The 23,748-nt window shown below is 43.5% G+C and overlaps 3 protein-coding genes across 4 annotated transcripts in view; 1 reads left to right on the top strand and 2 right to left on the bottom strand.

Moving 5' to 3' along the window:
* Positions 1-6,833, bottom strand: part of abi1a (abl-interactor 1a) — a 41,131-nt gene extending 34,298 nt beyond the window's left edge. The window contains 1 exon segment of the mRNA XM_069159721.1: positions 6,559-6,833. Coding sequence (XP_069015822.1) covers positions 6,559-6,675 — 117 coding nt within the window. The 5' untranslated portion in view covers positions 6,676-6,833.
* Positions 6,834-8,255: 1,422 nt separating this feature from the next.
* On the top strand, positions 8,256-15,211 carry acbd5a (acyl-CoA binding domain containing 5a). Its single transcript, XM_069159712.1, has 13 exons — positions 8,256-8,438; positions 8,597-8,717; positions 9,490-9,610; positions 10,115-10,187; positions 10,344-10,461; positions 11,547-11,816; positions 11,936-12,127; positions 12,249-12,343; positions 12,468-12,680; positions 12,879-13,100; positions 13,965-14,024; positions 14,191-14,300; positions 14,393-15,211. The coding sequence occupies exons 2-13, from the start codon at positions 8,621-8,623 to the stop codon at positions 14,403-14,405; spliced, it is 1,584 nt and encodes a 527-aa protein (XP_069015813.1). The 5' UTR covers positions 8,256-8,438; positions 8,597-8,620; the 3' UTR covers positions 14,406-15,211.
* Positions 15,212-16,353: 1,142 nt separating this feature from the next.
* mastl (microtubule associated serine/threonine kinase-like) lies at positions 16,354-23,547 on the bottom strand. 2 transcript variants are annotated; one of them, XM_069159709.1, is made up of 12 exons: positions 22,911-23,547; positions 22,679-22,816; positions 22,079-22,218; positions 21,912-22,000; positions 21,715-21,821; positions 21,461-21,620; positions 21,203-21,348; positions 19,912-20,967; positions 19,049-19,190; positions 17,974-18,087; positions 17,788-17,889; positions 16,354-17,248 (listed from the first exon to the last, which is right to left on the bottom strand). In XM_069159709.1, exons 1-12 carry the CDS (start codon positions 23,076-23,078, stop codon positions 17,091-17,093), a joined length of 2,520 nt encoding a protein of 839 aa, XP_069015810.1. In that variant the 5' UTR covers positions 23,079-23,547; the 3' UTR covers positions 16,354-17,090. The 2 variants fall into 2 exon arrangements, 1 of the variants encoding a protein (XP_069015810.1); XR_011178797.1 differs by lacking the exon at positions 19,049-19,190 and having other exon boundaries at positions 17,160-17,248.
* Positions 23,548-23,748: the final 201 nt, after the last annotated feature.

Raw genomic sequence — 23,748 nt, 5'->3', positions numbered from 1 at the left:
TAAGCTTTCCTCAAGCAAAGCATTTAAAAAGAAAACCTCTGCAGTACGATAAGTGAATTCATAATTCCTCCTCCTCCTCTTCCTCCTGCTCTTCCTCCTCCACCAGGGCAGATGGAGGCTGACTGAAAAGGCCATAAGGTCCACCCGACCTTGAAGAACTGCCAGCATGCTATTAAAAATTCCTTCAGTATGTCAAGGAAGAGACACAAAGGCAGAAGTTTGCACGCGGCGGGAAACTCATTAACCTTTATTGAGCGATTTGGTAATTTGGTTCATCCAGGCCGAAAGCCGCCGTGCTGCAGACAACGATGCGCACTTTAACCGGTAAACAAACAAATAAACAAAACGGGAATTCAAGTTTCCAGAGGATTCGAGAGGGTCATTTCCTGTTTGCTGGGTCACCGTGACGCATCATTCACACATTACGGCCCAGAAACAACCCGAATGCTGACGCCGGCCAAATTTGTTTTTAAAAGGAATAAAACACTTAATGAATCCAACTATGAGCAGTGATGGCAGTAAGAAAAAAAAAAAAATTAAACACCTTCATTTTCTAAAAAAAAAAAAACCAAAACCTCCTACGTTCAAAGCAGACTGTCACAGATATCAGTCCAAACAGTCTGAACCAAACCAAATCCACTCAGCTGAAGGGGTGGAGGGCGGGGCGGGGCGAGGTGGGGTGGGTGGGTGGGGGGGGGGGGGGGGGGGTGACAGGTGGTTAAAAAGGATGAATGGGTTTGGCTGGTATAGGCCGAGAGCCGGCAGGCCGCTCTCTCTCTCTTTCTCTCCACGCTGCACGAAAAAAAACCAGGCCACTTCACAGAGAGAGAGAGAGAGAGAGAGACAGGAAATGAGGACTCAGAGTAACACAGAAGAGACAGAGCTGTGTTAAAGGACAACCCAAAAAAAAAAAAAAAAAAGCAATATTTATCATCTTCAGGCAACACTGGCCTTCTTCCAGAGGGTTGAAAAACTCCCACGAGTTCTCCTGGGAAACCCGGCAGCGAGCAGGTGTAGCGAGGTCGTGGCCGATCGATGGCCAGTTCCTCTCAGACTGACTTTTATTTCAAATTTATTTATTTATTTTTTACTTGAAGCGGGCATTATGCTGGCTCAGCAGGGGTCTCGTGACCTTCCTGGTTTTGCCACATTGCGCTTCCATTTCCCCTTTTTCCTCGATACTGTTTTCTGTCTGGAAGGATTTCATCTGAAACTCTGAAGTTTCTTTCTGACTGCAATCGAGTTTCGAAGCATTGCGGACGTGTTTATGCGTTCAAATTACACATCTTGGTACAGGACATTAAACCGCCCCGTTATCTGTTCCCCGTTTTGTATTGCGGCGTCTTAAAAGAAGCTGGAATAACTTGTGCTGCACTTTTAAGTCCAGAAATGATTGAATCAACTAGTTGGCGTCACTTTTACTAATCAATCATTTAGCAAGAGGAGAAAAATAAACATAATCTTTAGTGCTTTGTGTGTAAAATGTGAACATTTGCAGCTCATGCATGCCTCACCTCGTTTTTTTTCTTCTCCATATTATGACATTATATACATTACATAATCAATTCATAAACTAAGGGACTACTTGATGAGGAAAGTGATCAGTACATGCAGCCCTAAAGTTATGAAAATTACAGTATACATCATCAAATATTCTCTCAAAAACATGTAAGCAAGGTAGAAGATGGGCTGCAGACAGTTTTTATTTTAAGTTGGCTAAAACTAACGAAGTATTGATGTTTGATCGAATGCTTTTGTTGATTTTGCATAATTCAGCCATTCAGTGCGACGAATATCTAAAAATCGGCTCACGGCTAATAAAACCGAGGCAGCAGAACCGGAGACGTCCCGCTTCAAAAACCCGCCACCGATATCGCCCACAATGCAACGCCACCGCTGAAAAATCCAGCATGGGATTTAGGCGTTATTAACGACGCTAGCAGCGAGCTATCGCTGGCCTCGGGCCTCGTGCAGAGGCGACGATCTGCCTGCGATACAAAAACGCCAAATCCTCAAGATATTTTTTCATTTTCAGACTCGTAGCTTTCGGCCTCTGCCGAGTTTACCGGACTCAACGCAGCTCCCCCGCGGAGCCGCAACACGGCTTTACACTGGACTTTTTCTTCTTTTTTTTTTTTCCTCCCCGCATAAGCAGCAGCTCTCCACAGGACCTGTAAACACACTCCTCTTTAACTCTCCTCATAAAAAAGCAGCAAATCTGAGCACTTTGGGAAGCTGAAAGTTTGGCATGTTTGCTTAGAAATTTTAAAAAAAACACGACAGATCCGATAATGGATTTTCAAAATAAAACTCCACAAATAGAAAGAAAATATACAGCCTGAGCACAACGACTAAAAGAGCCTGAATTGTGCCGCGGCTGTATTAAACAAAGCAGTCAGCAGCCCTATCAGTGAGTCCTGCCAACACGGCCAGGTGGCCCACTTTGCATACAGCGCACTCGGTGCGTCCTCGTCACCAAGGTTAAACAAACACCGCTCCGACTTGCATTAAAATAAATCTGCTTCTACCACACTCAGCCTTCAGAAACTGGAAAATATTATAATATTTAAAAAAACAAAAAAAACAACCCTAGATTGATCTGAATAATACGTTGGCCGGGGTCCTCGTGTGAAAGGTTGTGGTTTTTTTTTTTAAGCTCTATTATTAAGCCACTTCCGTCACAGAGAGAGAAGGCATTTCCAGGGAGCCAATCTTCAGAGTCAGCAGGAGCAAACAGGAAACATAACTCTGACCTGTCAGTGTGTCACACACACACACACACACACACACACACACACACACACACACACACACACACACACACACACACACACACTCTTGGACAAACAAAAGTCACTATCAAGTTGAGAAAGTGGGGCAGAGATCTGCGCTCGGGTTTAAACGGAGCCGTCACCATCTGCTTCGGCCCGCTGAGCCGCCGCACTGCAGAAACACCAAAGCCTCCATGACAGGAGCCGAGACAGAGGAAGGAGGAGGAGGAGGAGGAGGAGGAGGAAAAGGTGTAGAAGAAGAAGAAGAAGAAGAAGAAGAAGAAGAAGGGATGGAAATGTGGAGGAGGAGGGCTGAAAGGACGAGCCGATTCAAGCCGAGGCATGTTGAATGTGTGTGTGTGTGTGTGTGTGTGTGTGTGTGTGTGTGTCAGAGGCAGGGAGAGAGAGTGTGTATCCGCAGCAGACGGAGAGGGCTTATGAAAAGTGCACCGGGAGTCTGACACCCGCTTCACACAGAGCTCGCAACGTGTGCCGAAAAGCTTAAAAATCCAGCTTTTTTTTTTTTTTTTAACGTCGGCGCATTAAACAAGGTGCTCGGCTAAAAAAAAACCAAAAAAACACACCAGGACAGAACGGCTAAATCGGAGAGACGCGCCGGGTTTAAATGAAGTTTGAACTCTGTGTTACATCAAAATACCACAACAGGGGCTCATCAACGTCACCGTGGTCTGGTTTGGGTCCAGTGCAGACATTTTTTTTTCTCACCATGATGCTATTTTTGGAGCTTCTTCTAGAGCAAAAAAAAAAATAAAAAATAAAAAAAGCAGCACAGAACTGTTTTGTCATTTGGGTGTTAAAGTGGACAGATTTACTCGCGCTAAACCCGCCAGCTACTTCTTTTCATCTTTTTTTTTTTTTGTACGCTTAGTCGGTTGGTTATTTGCCTCGAGAAGCACCTCAATTTATGACGACGTCTCAGTGGCACTCATCCCTTACGGAGTTTGAACGCATTTACTAGATTAATAAGTCTCTTTGGACTAAATATGGGCAACTAAACTGTATCATACGGGCTTTTAAAGCTAAATATTATAACATGTTAAATGTTGTCTAAATACAAGCGTGAGCCTAAAACGTAGCCCAAATCAATTAACCTAAAATATGCTAAATTATGATTTAAATGTAGAAAAAAAAAAAAGATAAAACTATAAAAAATAAGGGTAAATAAAAGAAATGAAATATCAGCATAGCCTTTAAACTGGAGCTGAATATTTTAAATTAAAAACCTAAAAGCGTGTTTTTTTGTGTGTTTTTTTTTTTTAGCAAACATTGCAAAAAAATAAATAAAATAAAAGCCCTCAAATTTTCTCTGAACTTCGCGTCTTCATGAATAACTACAAATCTGACCAGACGTTTGTCGGTACGTAGGTCCAACATTCAACCCGATCAAAACTAGCCAACTCGAGTCATCCCGTTAAGAAAGCGCTAAACAAGTATAAAGACACAAAAAAAAATAATAATACGGTCTGGAATAACAGATCGATATGGGGACGAGCTAATTTTCCACCCAAATACCGAAACGCAGCTAGAAAACTTGCGAGTGAACAAAATTCCCCCGTCATCAGTTCAAAACCTGTTTTTTTTTTTTTTTATAAACAGATTCCAGTCAGTATTGCGTCACTTTGGGGAATCAGTTTGACACATCGCTTGTTATTCAGCCGGCTGTAGCAAACAAAAAAAAATAAAAAAAATAACAAGTGTTTTATTTCACTTGTGGGATCGGCAGCTGCGCAAAGTTGGTTTTTTTTTTGTAAAAAAACCACACATTTTGCTATTTAAAAGTAGCAGGAAAAAAAAAAAAAAAAAAGCTTCCACATGGGACAAAGTTGTCAAAACTCCCGTCCTTGTAAGCGTGGGCTTGAACCTGGCACGGAGCTTCAGCCGCTCGCGGTGCCAAATCAACGGAGGACACGGAAGAAGAAAACAAAATAAAAATAAATTACAGGGAGTCGTTTGGGGAGTACAGCTGGAAAGGACACACCCTCCTCTGTAGCTGATAGGAAGGGCTGCTTCCTGTTTGAAAAAATAAATAACCTTTTTTTTTTTTTTTTGCTTTTCTTACCGCTGCTGTTTTAGTCTATTCTCAGAAGACAGCGCTCTATTTTTTTTTTTTTTTTCATTTGTTTTAGTAGCAGTAGCTTACCGCACACGTTATTGCTCTAAATTTAAAACACCAGAGACTCGTGGTGAAGTTGCACAGCGATAACCGCCCACATTTACACCGGATATATAACCATTGAACCGTATTAATGTGCAGTAAAATCAGCTGTTTAATGGTGAACTTTAAAAAAAAAAATAAAAAAAAATCAAAATAAAAAAAAAACAAGCTTGTAAACCAGCAGATTAAAGCTGCTGTCATGAAGAAGTTTGAGAGAGGAGGGAAGAAAAAAAAAAAATCAAAAAAAATCAATACCTCCAACCTTTATTGACCGACTAACAATGGCTTTACATTCCTCCCTTCTGTCTCAGAGCCGAGCTGCAAACCTGCAAACTATGGATGAGGGGAGGTTACAAAATAAAAATCGATAAAGCGTAGTATTGCGATATTTTACTTGCCGATATCGTATCGAGTCACAGACACCAAGAATCAATAATGTATGATGCAAATAAAAATAAAAAAAAAATGCATCATGGATGACAGGTTTTGGTCAGTTTGTCTGACTGTCAATCTCATTTAACTGCAAAATTAACAAACCAAAAATGTTTTATTTTTTTTATCAGATACACCAGATGTGAACAAAGTTTTCTGGTAGTTATATCATCTACAGCTTAAAAAAATAAAAAAGGCAATACATTGTGCTTTTATCATATGATCAAAACATATATATATATACATCATGGGTGATTCCCACAATTACTTCAAACAGATTAAAGTCATCTTGAATCTTTAACGCTGCTTTCTACATATTTTCTGTGCTTTTATGTGGCTTTATAATAAAAAATAAATAAATAAATAACAGTTCACAAATAATGCAGCAACAGTAAAAGGCCATGCACTGACATTATAGCATTTGCACTGAGTGTTTACAAGCCTATAATGTGGACATTATAGCTCCTCTGTAATATTCCTGGTGTCCCAATGGGGACTTGAAGTGTTTCAGTGGTATTAAAATGGTGTGTTTAATGACCTCATGGAATGTAAAGCACTGCTGCTCTGCTGTTGATATAAAACAAGACTTAATACTTTGACTGTGACGTTTAGTTTACCGCTAACATTTTTAAAGGCGTTGTCAGGTCACTGTTGACACAAGCAAGCTGGAGTAACTTTGCTGCTGCGGGCTCGACATCGACATAAAAATCGTTTTTAAAAAAAAAAAAAAAAAAAAAAAAGCTGAAACACGTTCAGGGATCCGCCGTGAGACACGCAGGCCTCCCTTATCAGCAGTGCGAGTGGGGAGCAGTTTTGAAGCGACCCAGTGTAATGATAATAATTTATTTAAAATAATAAAAAAAAAGAAGTAAGACACACCCTCTGTGTAAACGGAATAAATGTGATCTGTGGTGGGAAGCAGGCGGAAGCTCTCCAAAATGTCCCACAGCGATTGAATGCCGCGTCGCCAAAAAAAAAAAAAAAAAACTGTTCCCACAAACAGCTCCCAAAAAAAAAAAAAAAAGCTTCCCAGAAATTATTTAATCAAACCGAGTCCACACATTTCCTGTCCCGCAAAGCTTTTCCGCGATAATAATAATTATTTAAAAAAAAATAAAAAAAAAAAAAAAAAAAAAAGGCGGATGCCAAGACAACCGTTGGTGGTTCTGACTCTCTTACCTGGACATAATTGTTCTCGCAGTAGTCGGCGACTCTGGTGAGGTTTTGGTAACTCTCCACGAGCGCTCTTTTGCTGGCCGGAATCTCTTCCTCTAACAACATTTGTAGCTCTGCCATCTTACATCTCTCCGCAAAAGAGCCTCCCTTCCCCTTCACTCTTTGCCTTCCCTTTGATTGAAACAGCCACCAGACTCAGCTCTGCCTCAAAATAAAAAAAAAAAATAAAAAAAAAGAAAACACTCCTCTGCCCTGCCCGCCTGCCCGCCCGCTATTGTGGGATTCCTGCCCTCGCTTTGGCGTAACCCCGAGCCGAAGATCGTCTGTGCGAGCGACGAGGAGTCACTCAGTCAGAAAAGCAAAAGCGCCTCGTTATATATGTGTGTGTTGCTCCCAGAGACACGTTTTGTTATTATAACTTCACAACAACAACAACAAAAAAAAGCTTTTTATTTCTCGTATTTTTTTCTTAACAAACTGTATATTGACTTAGGGTGACTGACATCAATTATCACTCAACCTACTAAAATCTAATGGAAGTTTTATCATTTTTACGGGAAACTGTCACTATTATTTTTTTAGATATGCATTGAATTGGAAAGCCGGCATAATGCAAATACATTTAGAAAATAACCACCCTATTGCTAATTGGTCAATTTTTCTTTAACTTTATATTGCTTATAACAAATATATTTTTAAAAGATCATTAAAAAAAAAAAAATCAAAATACATTTCGTGGCCAAATTTCACGTTGATTATAAACGATCTCCTTCATGTCGCTGTTTTTTTTGTTGTTGTTTTGTTGTTTTTCCATTGTGACCCAAAACATATCAGTGTGGATTGTTCTTCTGATTAATTGTCGATTGCTGGTTAATTGTGAGAGCGTCCATCACCATATCGTAAAGGCCAATGCGAGATATTGAAATATCTTTGGTTGTCTCGCCAAATAAAAAAAAATTAAAAAAAAATAGTCTAAATTCAGCTTACTACCACATGATAGGTTCAAGAGAACAACACATCCTCACATTTGACAACCTGAACTTGAAATATCACTCAAACGATTAACTGTGAAAAACAGGAGGGGTTGATTTTACTGACTGATCAAATTAAACTCTTAATTTCAACTGTAGAAAATCTTACTGCCAGTTGTCGAGCTCGGAAATTAAAAACAAAGTGAGAGCTCTTGTTTTTTCTCTACCGCCTACCTATCCGCTTCCAACTGAAGGAGAGAGAAGAAAAAAAAAAAAACACAGGGATCAGGACTCGAGCATGCTGGGATATGTAGTTTTCACAAACACTGAACTGTGGCTCGCAAAAGAGTGCGTGTTGAAAAAAAAAAATCTTTTGATATTTTCACCTCTCGACATTTTTTTTTTTTCCTCGTTGATTTCACAAACATTTTGTTGTCTCCTTTAAAATCCGCTCGCGAAGACTTGAAACTACATTTTCCTCCGAAGCGTTTTTTTTTTTTTTTTTTTTTTTTTTTTTTCTCGGCGGGCGCAAAGGATTGTGGAACTTGTAGGCGTCATCGCCTTATTCGGCAGAAAATCAAAAACTACAATTCCCTAAGAACACCTCTTTACCTGGCTTTTACAACACTGTTCATGGCGTCTGGTCGGAAGCTAAAGACGAGTCGCCTCCCGACGAACAGATAATAGCCCCCCCGGTGAACTTAACGGTAAGTGACGTCGGGTGGGGCTTTTTTTTTTTTTTTTTTTCCCCCGTCGACGGTGTTTTGGACGCGTAGCCGGCAGTTTAGCACTAATAACGGTGTTATTGCGCGTTGTGTCGCACACTAAGACGTGTCCTACATACCCAGCTGACTCAACCTCCTCCTGCCGGCGGTCATAACACACTGTAGGTGCTTTAACTTTAACTTTAAGGTAGGTTTTTTTTTTTTTTTTTTTTTAATCTTAATTGATATTAAGCGAGAATATCATCGTTGACTTTTCCGCGTCTTTTTTTTTTTTTGTATTGACGTGTGTGTGTTTTTGTTGTTGTTGTTGTTGTTGTTGTTTTGTTGGGGTGGGGGGGTGACCAGCTTGCCTCCGAAAGGGACGACGCGATGGAGGTGGAGAGAGTCAGCGTGGAGGATGAGAGGCGTTTGACCCAGCTGAGGTTTGATGCCGCCGTCAAAGTGATCAAGAGTTTGCCCCCAGATGGTGAGTTCATCCATCTCCACCACCACCACCACCCACCCCACCCTCCACCCGTAGGATTTGTCAACACCTGGTCAGGTGCAAAGTGCAGCAGCTTGGATTTCAATAATCCACTTTACTAGCAGGCTCGTCTCCCCCTGCAAGCAAAGCAAAGCAAAGCAAAGCGGCACCACAACAGTTAAGAGTTCAAGGCCCTGCTTTGTCTACACATTTACAAAGAGACATAAAACAGCATAGTAAGTACTAACTGAACAGCTGTTTTTTTGCATGGTGCAGGTGCAATTTCTCTTTTTGCCACAAAGTCCAAAAATTCGTTCCTATGAAGGTACAAAATTGAAGCGAAATTACATTTAAATGCAATACTTTTTGTTGTTGTTGCAAATGAACATCTTAAATAAAATTTCAGAATGATTAAAAAAAAAACAACTACTCTTCGATTTGTTGTTGACAAAAACAAAGGCATCTTGTCAAAATATCAGTCTCTCTTGCACATACGAGCATTAGTATGAGAGAGAGAGAATACTATTATTATTATTTGCAAATCAGAAGTAGGCCAATGTGATTTAATATGGAAAGCTTAACAACACTATTCTCAAACTCTCAAACGCATTTTACGTACTTACTAGATGTCATTACAGTCAGGATTTTACAGCCCTTATTAATAAGGAGCATAACCACGAGCCGTGGAGGGGGGCCAAAACTAAAAAAAAAAGGGGGGGGTGGGGGGGGCAAACCTGTCCTGCTCTGTAATAATCGAACTTCCTTTCCCCTCCAGGTCCCTTTCAGCCCTCCAACGACATGATGCTCAAGTTCTACAGTTACTACAAGCAGGCCACCGCGGGAGTTTGCAATATACCGCGACCGGGCTTCTGGGACGCGGTCGGCAAAGCTAAATGGTAAAAAATAAATAATCATGTCATACTGGAAGAAATACTATTATGAAATATTATAACTCCCTCCGCTTGGTTTCTCCGCCTCGCCTCAGGTTGTGTTTCGGCGATCTCTGGACTCGGTGCTCGCTGAAATGCGACCTGGAATGCGACCTCTTACCTACCGGGCTGCGATGTTTCTCCTGTGAATTTTGCATTGGTGGGGGAGGTGGAGGAGGGGGGGTGGAGGAGGGGGGGGGGGAGGTGGAGGGCTATAGTTGTACAGTTAAATTTCTTTTCAGCATTTTGACCCACAACAAAACAAACAAACAAACAAAAAAAAGCAGGTTGAACTCAAATAAACAAATAAACTGGCCCTGTTCAAATTTCAATTCTGATGACGCAGACTTTTTTTTTTTTTTTTCTCCACGACTCTTAAATCTCTGCTTTATACTCGATTAAACGACACAATGCATTTCTTTTTCTCCCCCCCCCCCCCCCCCCCACCCCCTTTACTCTTTATTTTTGTAGGGATGCGTGGAGTTCTCTCGGAGATATGCCGAGAGAAGAAGCAATGGCGGCCTACGTCGATGAAATGAAACTGGTACGTGTTTTTCCACGTCGATTGTCCCTTTACGCAGGACGTAACATTGTTTTGTTTTTTTTATTGCACGGCAGCACTCCTCGTCTTTATTTCTTACGGATCTGAGAAAAGTATCGTGTATATATATATATATATATATATATATTTTGTTTATAGATCCTGGAGGGGATGCCCATGAACGACGAGGTGGAGGAGCTCTTGCGGGTGCTCGGCCCGTTCTACGAGCTCGTCGACGACAAGAAAAAGATCACGCAGATATCGGACCTGAGCTCAGGTCGGTGTTTGTTTTTGTTTTTTTTAATTACATTTTTTTTAATCTATTGCACTTTTTATTCTGAGACGTCAGAAACAGAATAACTGTCTACAGTTATTAACTGTTTACAATTTGCCTCCTGTTGTGTGTGCTCAGCCCGTTTGACACAGTTTGCTAGGCAACTGGAAGGCAAGTACATCGCTGTGTAAACATGCGAGTCTGGTGATAAGAGTTTAGTGCCCGTCTGCTGCTTTTAGTGCTCGATGGCCGTCGTTTTAACGCATGCTGAATTAGTAGTCTGGCCCATTTAAGGTTCTGTCTCGCTTTCAGAATGGACGCTTTCGATTTTGAAACGGATCAAAAATAAACGGCGCCTCTTGTCGAGCTGCAGGAAAATTCGATCCTCGAACTCGGGGAATGTTAAAAACTTCTTTCCAGACGGAGACAAATCTGGGAATTGGATGATTTTTTTTTTTTTTTTTTTTTTTTTAGACCAAAATCCTGAACTATTAGGCAATTTTAGCTTTGCATGTTTCAAATTTTAGTTGCCATTTATGAAAACGTAATAATTTCCATGAATGTGGCTTTAATGTTAGCCGGCTAGTTATTGTCAGTGTGTATTGTTTGGTAGCGTTGGTGGTCACCGACAGAAATAGAAAATGCAGCTTGTAAGGTTGCGAGATAATTACCGTTATTGTTGGACTTCATTCTTTAGTATTTATTTCATTTCTTTCCGTATCGAAGCAACAGGAGGGTGGGGGGGGGGGGGGGGGGCACGTGGGCAGCTGTTTTTTTTTTTTTTTTGTCCGCACACACGGTAGCGTGTTTTTCAGTTCATTAAAGGTCATTGAATTTCAGCTGTGTTAGTCTGTGAAGGTCAGAGGACTTTAACATTTGACTTGGAGCGGGAACCGCGCGCCCAGAACTTCCTTTAGATGAGGAATTTTTAGTTACGTGGCTCCAGGCAGCACTCAGTAAGTTGTAGCTCTATTGTAGACGTAAACAAGGTTGTTTTCATTTCATAAGTAAAGGAAGCATTGATTTGTTTTTTTTTTTTTTTTTTTTTTTTTTTGGAGCTTGTCGTTAAAATCCAATTTGTCGTCCAGGATTTGGAACAATGTTGAACTCGATGCCGTCGAAGAGCGTCACGAAGAGCGTCGCGAAGAGCATCGTCAGAAGCATGGAGCTGAACGGCACCCTGGAGACCCGGCCCGCCCGGCCCAAACCGAAGGAAGTGAGGTCAGGGGAGGAAACGCGTGAGGAGGAGCAGGAGGAGGATGTGGATGATGATGATGATGATGATGATGATGATGACGAGGAGGAGGAAGAGGACCGAGAAGAACAAGAAGAAGCGGTTATGAAGGAAGTCCGAAAAGGTATAAAAAAATTTTTTTTTTTTAAGTTATGGAAATGGGTGTCAGAAAATATTCTCAGGAAAACATTCAGTGTAGATTTTCCTTCCTTCCTCCCCCCCCCCCTCCCCCTCCTACCACAGACAAGAAATCAGCAGCGTCACAACCAAAGAAGAAGAGTTCAACCAGGAGACACAAAGCGCCCCTGTCCAACGGTAAAGTGGCCAACGGGGGCTCCCATCTGACCAACGGGAGTCACGCCAGGGCCGCTCTGAACAGCGACGACTCGCCGGAGGGATCGGTCGGCGAGCCTCGGCTCAACGGGCACCACGCAGGTGGGGGAGGGGGGGGGGGGGGGAGGGAAGTGCTCCAGGACGGATAAATCAATGGGAGTCAAACAACGGAGGGCGAGAGTCTGACCTTTCTTCTCTTTTCTTGTGCCCCTTCCACCATCAGACCCGAGCGTCGGCGTGTCCGGACCCAACCACCTGGCCAGCGACTCGGACAGCGAAGTCTACTGCGACTCTGTGGACCAGTTCGGTCAGGAAGAGGCGAGTAAAAAAAATAAAAATAAAATAGATCTAAATATATATATATACCCACACAAACACGGGTGGTGTTTTCGTCAAATCGATCCGCTCCCCCGCAGCGATTCATTCTTAATTTCTTCTCCAGAACTCGGAGCACAACCGCTCTCTGGACGACCTGGACGAAGACGAGAGCAACGTCCCGCCGCCTCCGGACGAGCCGCAGGAGGACGTCGGGGGTCCGGCGCAGGCGGTCAGGTGCGGAGGGGAGGACGGAGAGGCGGGCGGAGCGACGTCGCGGCGACAGAGGTCGAACGTGGACACGGCGGGCGGCCCGGCGGTCAGAAGAGGACGAGGTGAGGTCGCACTCAGGCGGCTCTTTAAATACGATGTTCCGAAAGGGCGAATCTCGTTTGCTGGAGCATTAATTGAAAATGGAGAGGCGTTTAAATGGCTCTACCGTTCGTCTTTTAAAGAAAAACTGTCCGCAGTTGCACCTACATCTGTCACGAACGACACGAACCGGCGCCACCGACCTCCGATTGCGTTCTATTTTTAGGCTCCAAGTCTCCGGGCCTCCGTCTCCGGACCTCCGGCGCGGCACGGCGACGACGACGGGCGGGCGGGCGGGGCGGCGGGGGCCGGCGACCGCTGGGGCGGCGCGGCGACGCCCGGAGGGAACCTGAACGAGCAGATCGTCGTGGCTCTGGCGAGACTGCAGGAGGACATGCAGAGCGTCCTGGAGAGGCTGCACACCCTGGAGGCCCTGACCGCCAGCCAGGTCAGAAAGAGACGAGACACGCACTCCTCAAAACGGCAGATGAGTTAGACGAGGACACGACGCATCAAAAGTCACGCGGTCATTGTGGCTCAATGGAGTGATGGGAAGGTCACCGAGACAACAACAAAAAAAAAACACGTTGCTGCTCTGAGGTTTAATTTAACCGATGAATTAATAATTGTTTTAAGCAGAAATGCCAAAAATGTACCTTCTCAATTGAATATTTTTTAGGTTTTTGGGGCTGGCAGTCAAACAAAATGAGCAAATTGAATGAGTCAACTTGGCCTCGAAGAGATTACAATTGTAGTTTTTTGTTTTGTTTCGGACCTTTAACAACTACAGCAAACTGCTCGACGTTCCCGGAACAGTTTCCTGTATTGAAGTAGCGAGTAGAGGTTGAGAAGGACGATGTAAATTGATGTATGTAGATTGTTTGGTGAAATAAGGAAAGAAATATATTTTGATTTAGTATTTGACTGAAGTATTCCATTTATCCTTCTTGCCATTCAAAATAAAGTAACATTGCACTGCAGAGTACACGTTCATGATTTAACACTCAGAGTACTGAAGTTATTAAGTAAAACTAAAACGTAGCTGCGTTCTGGTCATATTATGAAAGGTTTGTCATTCATATGTCAAAAAAAAAAAAATGTAGAGAAGCAGCTTTGGAAAATACAGAACCATTGAAATCTGACTGCATTTTTTTTTTAAAATTTAATCTGTGATTAACATGGTTTAAAACTACATTGTTGTTGTTTTTTTTTAAAGAGGAGGAGATAAGGGGCCTGCACTTTGGTTCAGTAAACAACACTTTTACCTTTGACACAATTTTATGAACTTATTTTTCTTTGCTTCATTTTGCAGGCGAGATCAGTGGCTCTGTCTCCGCCGTACATGTCACCCCCGGTGACTAAGAAGAGTCAGGTAAACAAGTTTGAAAGACAACATACAGTTTTTTTTACAAACTGTATTTCAGATAAATTTAAGTTTTATAATCATTACTGGGAACTAAAAATTGTGAGAAAAAAAAAAAATCGAATAAAATAAAGCTGATTCTTCATTTTATTTACCCCCCCTCCCCCCCCCATAGAAACCGTCCTGGTGGCCTTTTGACATTTCCCCAACCAGTTTGGCCTTCGCTGTGATTTGGCCCTTCGTGGTGCAGTGGCTCATCCGCCTGTACTTGCACAAGAGGAGAAGGTACTTCATCAAAAACTATACATTCTGCTGCATACTGTTATTTTCATTGTAATACTTCAATTAAGATTTTTTTTTTTCCTTTAATTTAACAGAAGAATCAACTGAAGTGGCTCACAGCCAGACACCGATGGGCACGGACGATAACGAGCCCCCTCTAACCCTCTTTGGCTGGGTTGCTAAATGGCTGTAACTCCCCCCAATCATACCTCCCCCCCCCCCCCTCCATCTGCTTAGAGAACCACAGCCCAGTGATTTGCTTTTGCACTATGAAGGAGGCGCTTCGAGTAATGACCCGAGAGGATGGCTGACTCTCGAGTGTGTTTGCACTGTTGGATGTGGAATCAAAAAAGGAACATGAATGTACAGGCTGTGATTATACAACCTTTTATTTTAATTTTTTCGGGACGCCGCCCGTACTGAAATCGTTTTTTTTTTTTTTTTTTCTCTCGCTTTGTGTCGAGAGGGAAAATCTACAGTTGGAATATTATCGGTGTGTTCGTAGACCAGCTACAGTAGCTTCTCGGTTATTTCCATAACTTAGGCTTCGTTGCACACAAAAGAAAAAAAAAAAAAAAAAACATCAAAAAACGGGCCTTTGTCGTTTGATGTGATTTAGAAAAACGTTCCCGGCTTACTTTCATTAGTCGCCCAGGTAATGCTGCTATGGTAACATGTTGTAATAACTGCAGACTAGAAGCGAGGATTGTGTGTAATAATGTACCGATACGTGCGATTCTGTTTAATTCTGCGAATAAGTTCATATTTATTGCTCTTAGCGAAGGCACTGCTGGCCGCATATCAGCTGTAATACGTGAGGTTTGTGTTTCAGTGTTGTTTCGTAGGTCGGACGAGGTCCACCGTGTGTTTTCTCATCATGTGTCCGGCTTGCGTGTCACGTCGGGGGGGGTGGGGGGGGGGTTAACGTTTCCAAATAGAAAAAAAGTGCCTCAACATCGTAAGGTACATTCACACTGTAGGTGGTATTATTATTATTATTATTAAAAAATTTCTTACATTTACATGTTGTGGCGTGCATAGCTGGACCAAATTAACAGCCGTGGGGCTGCGCGAATCTTCTGCTCGACCATGAAATGCATAACGCCCGTCTGGTGTCGTTCACGCGGTTCTGTTTTCTACGCGGTTTTACGTTTCTACGAATATTTTGTCTTTCGAGCGATATTAATCCCGAATCCTGTGCAAAGCAGCGAGCTTCATACAAATTGTATACAATAGCTATACAGTTTAGATCAAAAAGGCAATATTTTAATTGCATCCCTGTGTATAATTAATGTAGTATATTATATATCATATTTACAGAGTTTTGGCATCTGCAATCGCACTTATCTTTCCAGAGCCATTATGTTTTAATATACAAAGCGATAGTTTACCTTTCTACTGAAACGTATGAAGGATTTCTCGCCCTCTCTGCCTGTGGATAGAGTGGCGTCTGCATGTGGTAATAATCCCAGCCTAAAATAAAAAGTTTTCACAAAAGCGGTTACGTCGGTGCAAATTATTTCAAATACACTGTTGGACAGTTTGGGAAATGAGAATGAGAATTAAGTTATAGCGTGTCCTATAACTCGGCACAAGGAGATGAAAATGGGAGAAAAACAGTAATCCCACACTTATTCTGTGTAAAAGTTATTTTTAAACTTTGGCATTGGTAAGGTTTCGCGTCTTCGCGCTGAACGACTTTTGTCCCAAAATGTTTCGTCGTCCTTTAAAAATGCCCAATTTAGATTTTTACCTCCGCCACTTCGGTTTTTTTTTTTTTTGTTGGCGTTCGTTTGTTTGTGAGCACGATTGCGGGAAAACTGCCGGCACGATTTTCATGAAACTTGGTGGAAAGGTGTAGCAGAGGCCAAGGAAGAAGACATTCAATTTTGGGGGCGAATCCATAAATCTTTTCATTGACATTCCTCTTAAAATCCAGTAGATGGCAGTAAAGTTCAATAGTGACAAAACATAGGCCACTCTGGAAACGCAATGACTTCAAATCCAAATGCACTTGCTCAAACAACTGCTCGGGGAGGAAAAAAGGCACAAAGAACATCACGTTACGAACACATTTTATTTGTACTTTCCTTCTTTTCTTTTTTTTTTTTCTTAGAGTAAAGGAGATAAAAGTTCTCAAGTAGAGCGAATGAACTAGTAGTGTAGACAAAACGGAAAGGAAATCGCATCCAAATAACAAATGGAAAAACGACATTAAAAAGCAGCCAAAACAGACCTGTCGGAATAGAAAGTGACACTCCTCACTAAAAACAACAGCCGACACAAAATCAACACGATTTACAGATAAAATACATTATTTATGAATATATTAGTAGGTTGGTTTTTTTTCCTCAGCAGGTTTGTACCCTTCGAAGAGAAATTCCCAATTCCTTTTTCTGAAAAAAAAAAAAAAAATCCTATCTGCATGTAGAGTTAACGTTAATAGAACATAATAAAGCAGCAGCAGATAACGAAGTGGCAAACAAGTATTTTGCCGGTAAAGGAACCCAATTTAAGAGACATAACTATAAAACATAGAAATGCGACGTTTTAAAAGAAATGCACTTTCTGCGGAGCCTACTTGTAACTATCTAACCGGTGATTTGCACATATGTAAAATGTTGTTTTAAAACAAAAACAAAAAAAAAGAGGAAATATCACAACAATCGCGAACAGAGAAAAGTAAATCCAAATCCACTTCGTTTTGGTGTATTTGTGCGATTTTTGAACGCGGACGGCAAAATGGATCCGCTCGAGCGCTTCGTCAATAAAACGACGTCGCGAGCGCGAACTCTACAGACTGAAACCGGACACGGAGATGTGCTGGGCGTTGTTTCTTGCGTCGAAGTACGAGGTGTCGGTTTCGTCCTCCGGCTGAGGTATGAAAGGCATCGGCTGGTTCTGAAGGTTGTCCCAGTCCAGGCCGTCAAACAGCGGGTGGCACTTCAGTTCTGGCGGAGGCAAAAGACAAAACAACAACCCCCCTTTTTAACACCCCCTTTTTTTTAATTATTATTATTATTATTATTTAAATGTCCTACAAACATCCAGTTGGTTTAAAATCAAAAAGAAGCGATGAACTTAAAAATAAGACCATTTTTATGTCACGCTCTTCTGCGCCTCATTGCTGCAGGTCATATTCTGATTACAGCTAATAATAATAATAAATAATAAAATATGCAGGAGGTTTGATTGGCTTAAGAATGTTAAAAAAAAAAAAAAAAAACTTTAACAGCATTAGAAAAATCATTTCACATCAAATATAACTTGATGGCTTGAAGATTGGAATTTTTGGATGTTTGAACATTGTTGTAAACTTTTGGTGTAACTTAAGTACACAAGTCAGAAAACGACAATAAATACAATAAGACACAGGTCAAGTCGTTTTTAGGCCTTTGAAAGCGGAATAATTACACATTTACACCTTTACTAATCTGAGGGACACGTTTTTCTTCAAACATTTTGGGGGACTTTTTTTTTTTTCCCTCACCCTTTAAACCGGCCCGTCTCGTCATGTCCATGTTCAGCAGGATTTCAATGGCGTCCCTTGAGTTTACGGACAGTTCCTCCCCTCCCTCGGGCCAGGGGATATCTGAAAACGGTCGACAAAGTGAGGCGGGAAGAAAAGAAACGGAACGCGTGTTCGTTTGCGGGCGCCGAAAAACCCAAAACCGACCTCTGTTGAGAATGTTCTGGAAGACCAGCTGGGGCGCGTCGTCGTTGAACGGCGGGACGCCTGTGAGGAACTCGAAAAGACACACGCCGAGCGCCCACCAATCCACCATGCAGTCTGGTTTTTTTTTTGGGGGGGGGGGGGGCAAAAAAAGAAAAGAAAACAAAAACAAGTTAAAAAATTTTTTTAATTCAGCCGCCGGCTTCAAACAGCTCAGTCCTCCTGTTAAAGCGTGCCCCGAGTGTACCGCAGCGGCAGAAGCGGGAGCCGCCGTTGAGACCCGAGGACGACCGGCGGGCGTTCGGTTTTCGGGAGCGCGCGGGGAAAACTCGGGAGAATCTTCAGGAATTTCATATTTTACGGGAGCCGTCCGTTTTTTTTTTTATTATTCTCGCTTTAACGGGCAGATTTTGGCTCCGGTTACGACGGACGGCCCGAGACGCCGCGTCGTCACTCGCGTCAAACAGATCGACGCTGCGGCAATCGACGCTGCAAAAAAAAATTTTAAAAATGGCAAACGACGGGAAAACGTGACGTCAGATCGATGGGGGGGGGGGGGGGGGGTTTCGTGAGGTGTCGGCGGCAAAATGTCAACAAAAATTTTTTTTTTTAAAAATTAAAAAAAAGATTTCCCAGGATTTTAAGTGCAGAAAAAAAGGAGATCAACAAATCTGATTCTCCTGCAGTTAAAAAAAAAAACAACCAAAAAAAACACTATTAAAACAATTTTGCAATCGCACACGTAAACCTCCGTCGCCTTCCCTCCAATCAGGCCCGCAGCTTGTTCACCCAATCCAAAAGGTCAGAAACAGGAGGGGGGGGGGAAGAGGGAAATGGATGGAGGTGAGGGGGAGGAGGGGAGGAGGGGATCAGCTCATTTCCTCTAGCGTATTAGCAGGCCGGGTGAACATGCAGGCAACAGCTTCACAGTGAAAACTTACCACACTGACCACTTCCTGAAACTAAAAAGAAAAAAAAAAAACGCCTCGTCATCAGAGCTACAAGGTCAACAAAAATGGGGTTTTCATCACAAGACCGGAGTCGTCGCGGGGGGCTTTTGAGTTTCCCCCTCTCTCACCGTGCGGTTGTCTCAGAAGCAGCTCTGGGGCCAAGTAGTCCGGGGTCCCCAGGATGGGCGCACCCTCGACGGGCAGCGCACCCCGCCGGACGCTCTTCGGAGTCCTGAACGGGGTGTGAGAGGTCGACATGGGCTGAGGAGTCTGACGAGAGGAGGAAATTAAAAAAAATAAAATAAATTAAAAAAAAGGGGACAACATGCATTAAAAAAAAAAATTGTACGTCCACCACATGGTGGCGCTAGGACAACGATTCAGGACCGCGAATGTACCAAACTTCCACTCGAGGGACCTGCAAGATTTGCAGTATGTGAAGAAAAACGTTCACGTAAAGTAGAAACGTGACTCTGATAACTTTAATTCACGCGCTTTCTTTGGTACCGTCGATTCCAAATGAGTGCCGTCAAGTACGGAAACATGCAGAGCACTTCAAGCACCAGGATGATGCACTCAAAACGGTCCAAAAAAAATAAATAAATAAATAAATACTTGCGAAACACTTTCGGCACTCAATGGCCGACATCTCGGCTAATGGCTAGAGGAAAGGGGGCGGGGCCACAGATCTAAAGGATTTTCACATTGAGGCCTCTGGGGAGGCTGCAGCTGCACAAAAGTACTTATTACATCAATTCTTAATAGCGAACAGTTATTATATGTCACACAGCACTACCCTGCGCATATACTGTGCATTTTATATTTTATATTTTTTACTGCTATTTTATTGCTTTTCTATGATTCTATTATTATTATTAAAAAAAATTTCCCTTCGGGGATTAATAAAGTAACTACCTAACCTAACCTAACCTAACCTAACCTAACCTGTTGAAATTTGCTGCACTACACGGGTCAGAGTCGTGGCGCCTACCTGACAGGGAGAGTTGTTGGAGTCGGGTCGTCTCTGCACCGGCGTGGCGTTGCCAGACGCGGAGTGATGAAAAGCCGCAGCGGACGTGTCCATGGTGGACGTGTCCATGGCGGACGTGTCCGCGGCGGACGTGTCCACGGCCTCCGTGGACCCGACGCTGAACCGGGACACCGCCGACGCGTTGGAGCGGTCGATGGAGCTGCAGTAGCTGCGGAAGGCGACGACGTTCCGCGGCTTGAGGAACGAGGGGGACGGACAGGAACCCCGAGATTCGCCCCGCCGCCTGAAGTGACCGAGTTTCGGCGTTTCGGCCACGGCGGAGGGAGTCCGCGGGAGCGATTCGCCGACGGGCGAGTCGGTCACCTCCTCTCGCTCCTCGCAGCACGCCGAGTGCGCGCGTCCGGAGGGCTCGCTCGCCCGGCTCTCGATGGTGAGGGACGTTTCGTGCATCGACCCGTCGGAGTCGAGGCACAAGCTCCTGAAAATGTGACTGTTCCCGGCCAGCGGTGACGGGAAGCTCAAATGCGACAAGTCTTTGGCGCCGTCTTCAAACACGTCCTCCGCCGCCTCTTCCAGCTCGCCAAACAGACTTCTGTCCGCGGGGACGGGACTGGAGCGTTTGGGGACGCGGTCTTCGCCGGCCCCGACGCCCTCCGTCGAGGCCACGAAGTCGCCGATTTGGACGGTGGAGAATGTTCCGGTGAGGCCGGTGCGAAACGCCGCCGCCTCGTCCGGAATCTGGTAGAACCTCTCGTAGTCCGCGTCCCTCTTCTTGGCTCGCATCTGCAGCGGCTCCGGACTTCCTTCGACATCTGAAAATGTCCTCTTCGCGGATGGGGGCGCTGCGGGCCGACAGGCGCCCGTCGCGGATTCCGGTTCGTTGGGACGAGGCCTTTTATCCGCGAGATCGCCTTGATTGGACTTTTTGGACGGGCCGCCGGTGGCGTCGCCCGAGAAGACGGAGGCGCAGGGCTTCGTGGGAACGCAGTCCTGTTTGGGCCTGCTGGACTCCGACCGCCCTCTCCGCTTCTGCTCATTGACGTGTTCATTTTCTTTCTGAGGGAGAAAGTAAAAACGGGAAAAACAAGATCACAGCCATCCGCGAGCTAATCCGAGAGATTAGTACAAGAGGGCGTATTGACTGCATTCTTTTAGAAGGGGGGGGAAAAAAAAAAAAAAAAAACATGACTTTGATGCATAATTTGATTTAAATTAAGATTTGGGGGCAGTCGGGACACTTCTGGTCAAAATTTTGAAGTTATTGAATAGTCCATAAAGGACGATCACTGACCTCCTCAAACTCCCACAGCGGACTGATGCCTCCCTCGGTGTCGGTGGTGCTGCCGGCGCTCATCGTCTCGAACCTCTTTCTGCTCTTCAGCAAAGTGGGAGTCAGGTTTTTGGCCAGCTTATGGGGACTGAACATGCTGTTAGGACCTACGAAGACAAATCAAAAAAAACAGTTGCGTGTATTCGACATCATTACCGGGACCTCGCCCGGAAGCGACACGGCGCTTTAAATGTCTCGGCATGTCCACCGCGACCGTACCCATTTTCCACAGGTAGGGAGCCGGAGAAAACGGCTCGTCGCTTTTCTTCATCACCGGAGAACCGAGAGAGTTGTTCTTCGGTTTTATTTTGCCGCAGGTCACCGGGCTGGAGGCAGCGGACACACTGCAGTGACGCTTGCCTTCACCCGCAGGCGTATTCTGCGTTTAAAAGGAAGTAAAGCAAAGTCGTTGGCGCAACACAAACTATGCAAATCGAACATCTTCTCGTGTGAAAATATGTCAAATCACTTACGAATCCGAGGGAGCTGATTAAGGAGAGGACTTGACCCGGCGTGCGGAAGTAATCCGTTTTTTGTTTGGCCAAGGACGGAGTAGTGAGGATGTCCGTGAGACTCAGCTCTGATCGAGAAAGCGCACAGATGAAATTAATAACACTAATATTGCTCATTGCGATGCTCGTAACACGTTCAAGCTTCAGGGGATTCGCACCTCTGTCAAGTTTGACTTTAGAAAGGCCGAAGTCCGTCAGTTTGACGTGACCTTCGTCGGATAGGAGCATGTTGTCCGGCTTCAGGTCCCTAAAAAAAAAAAAAAAAAAGTTCTGGTGAGGTCACAACATAATACACATTTAATAACACCTAAATATTTCAAAGTACCTGTGGATGATCCCGTGACGGTGGAGGTAGTCCAAAGCCAGTGCGACTTCTGAGGCGAATTTTACAGCCATATCCTGGTCAAAATAACCGTAGATGTGAAGGAGAGATTTCACATCTCCGCCAATGAGGTACTCCATCACCTGCGAGTGAAAAGAATATGAAGATTCATGAAAATACTCCAGCACGAGTAAAAGTCTCGCATTCAAAACCTTAAGTAAAAAGTATGCAAGTAGTATTCGGTCTATCCACACACAAAAAAATAAAAAAATTCATCACCAAATTTGGAGGTTTTTTTTTTTACTGGACAGAAAGGGTATGAAAAAAAACCGTAACGTTAAAAGTAAGAAGTAATTTGGAGTAAAAAGTACTATATTTTGCCTCTGAGATTCAGCGGAGTACAAGTATGAAGTTTCTTCAAATGGAAATACTGCAAGTGGATCTACAAATACCTGAAATTTGTACTTAAGCGCAGTAAATGTACATTTCGCCCATGTTTATACAGATATAAATAAATAAAAATGCACATTTCAGACAAATAAAAAAAATAGAATAACACTAAATGAAAGTAAAAGTGTTTGGTGCACGTCTTTAAACCGGTACCAGGTAGATCTTGGTGGCCGTCTGAAGGGAGTAAAACAGGTGAACCACGAAGGGACTTTTGCTCAAAGCGAGCGCGTCTCTCTCCGCCTTCATCTGGCCCGTCATGTTTTTATCAACCATGTCCGCTTTCTTCATCACCTACAGGAAGACAATAAAGAACACTTTTCAGCTGAGACGAGAGCTCCGTTTTGAACACGCAGGAGTTTGGCCAGGAGACCGAAAAACGACCGACCTTGACGGCGTACAGCCGCGCGTTGCTCTTCTTCCGTGCGAGGTAGACTTTGCCAAAAGCGCCGCGGCTGATGGGCTTCAACACGGCGAAATCGTCGATCGAAGGCGGCTTAGGAACATCCGCCGGTTTCACACGTCCCCCCGAATCGCGCTTTTCTTCCGCGTCCATTATTTAGGTTTGTTGTTGTTGTTGTTGTTGTTTAACAGCCGGCCGGTTCGACACTCGCATGTTGAAACGACACTCCGGAGTTTGTTTTGAAATTTTGAATTCGACTGTTTTCGCGGGGGTCCCGCGACGTTCTTTTTAGGTGTTCGTAAGACTTGCCTGTCGAAAGCGAAACAAACATGCGGCTAAATTTAAAAAAAAATAAATAAATAAATCCTTTATTAAGGTTTCATGTACGATTGTTGTACGTCTCGTCGTTTCTTAAAAACATCTTGAGAATATAATGATATTTAATTGTTTGATATTATTCATTGCGAGCAGGCAGTTACAAACTCGTGAAAAATCGCATTGTGTAAAAAAAAAAAAAATACAAATAAATAAAAAAAAAATTTTAAACTTTAAGTTACATTGTGGGAAAAAAAAAAAATGCAAGTCGAGTTGTAATTCAAGGCAAACGATGCCCATCATTTTTTAAATATAAACGTAAAGTTGCCGTTCCGCGGGTGACGCAATGACGCAAGCCGTACCCGGTAGTAATTCTTGCCTACGTCATTTTGTAGTCCATTTGACCTCGGATGCCGGAGAAACCATTTGCTGTTATTAGCTAAGCCGCTGAAAAGTTGTGTAACAAGGGGAACCAAAAGGGCATCGCTCCGCGGGGGACGGAGCGGTC

The sequence above is a fragment of the Embiotoca jacksoni genome, unplaced genomic scaffold, assembly GCF_022577435.1.
Source record: "Embiotoca jacksoni isolate LCO1_2020_lvr unplaced genomic scaffold, fEmbJac1.0.p SCAF_25, whole genome shotgun sequence".
NCBI lineage: Eukaryota > Metazoa > Chordata > Actinopteri > Embiotocidae > Embiotoca > Embiotoca jacksoni.
This window is presented reverse-complemented; position numbering and strand designations above follow the sequence as displayed.

What these genes read in the sequence shown, in the direction of transcription:
- acbd5a (XM_069159712.1), top strand. Translation starts at nt 8,621, where the DNA reads ATGGAGGTGGAGAGAGTCAGCGTGGAGGATGAGAGGCGTTTGACCCAG. An exon ending in GCGGTCGGCAAAGCTAAATG is followed by an intron (nt 9,611 to 10,114) that starts GTAAAAAATAAA and finishes TTATTTTTGTAG; the next exon opens with GGATGCGTGGAGTTCTCTCG. An exon ending in AGGCCCTGACCGCCAGCCAG is followed by an intron (nt 13,101 to 13,964) that starts GTCAGAAAGAGA and finishes TTCATTTTGCAG; the next exon opens with GCGAGATCAGTGGCTCTGTC.
- mastl (XM_069159709.1), bottom strand. Translation starts at nt 23,078, where the DNA reads ATGGACGCGGAAGAAAAGCGCGATTCGGGGGGACGTGTGAAACCGGCG. An exon ending in TAATCAGCTCCCTCGGATTC is followed by an intron (nt 21,621 to 21,714) that starts GTAAGTGATTTG and finishes TTTTAAACGCAG; the next exon opens with AATACGCCTGCGGGTGAAGG. An exon ending in TCCCTACCTGTGGAAAATGG is followed by an intron (nt 21,349 to 21,460) that starts GTACGGTCGCGG and finishes TTGTCTTCGTAG; the next exon opens with GTCCTAACAGCATGTTCAGT.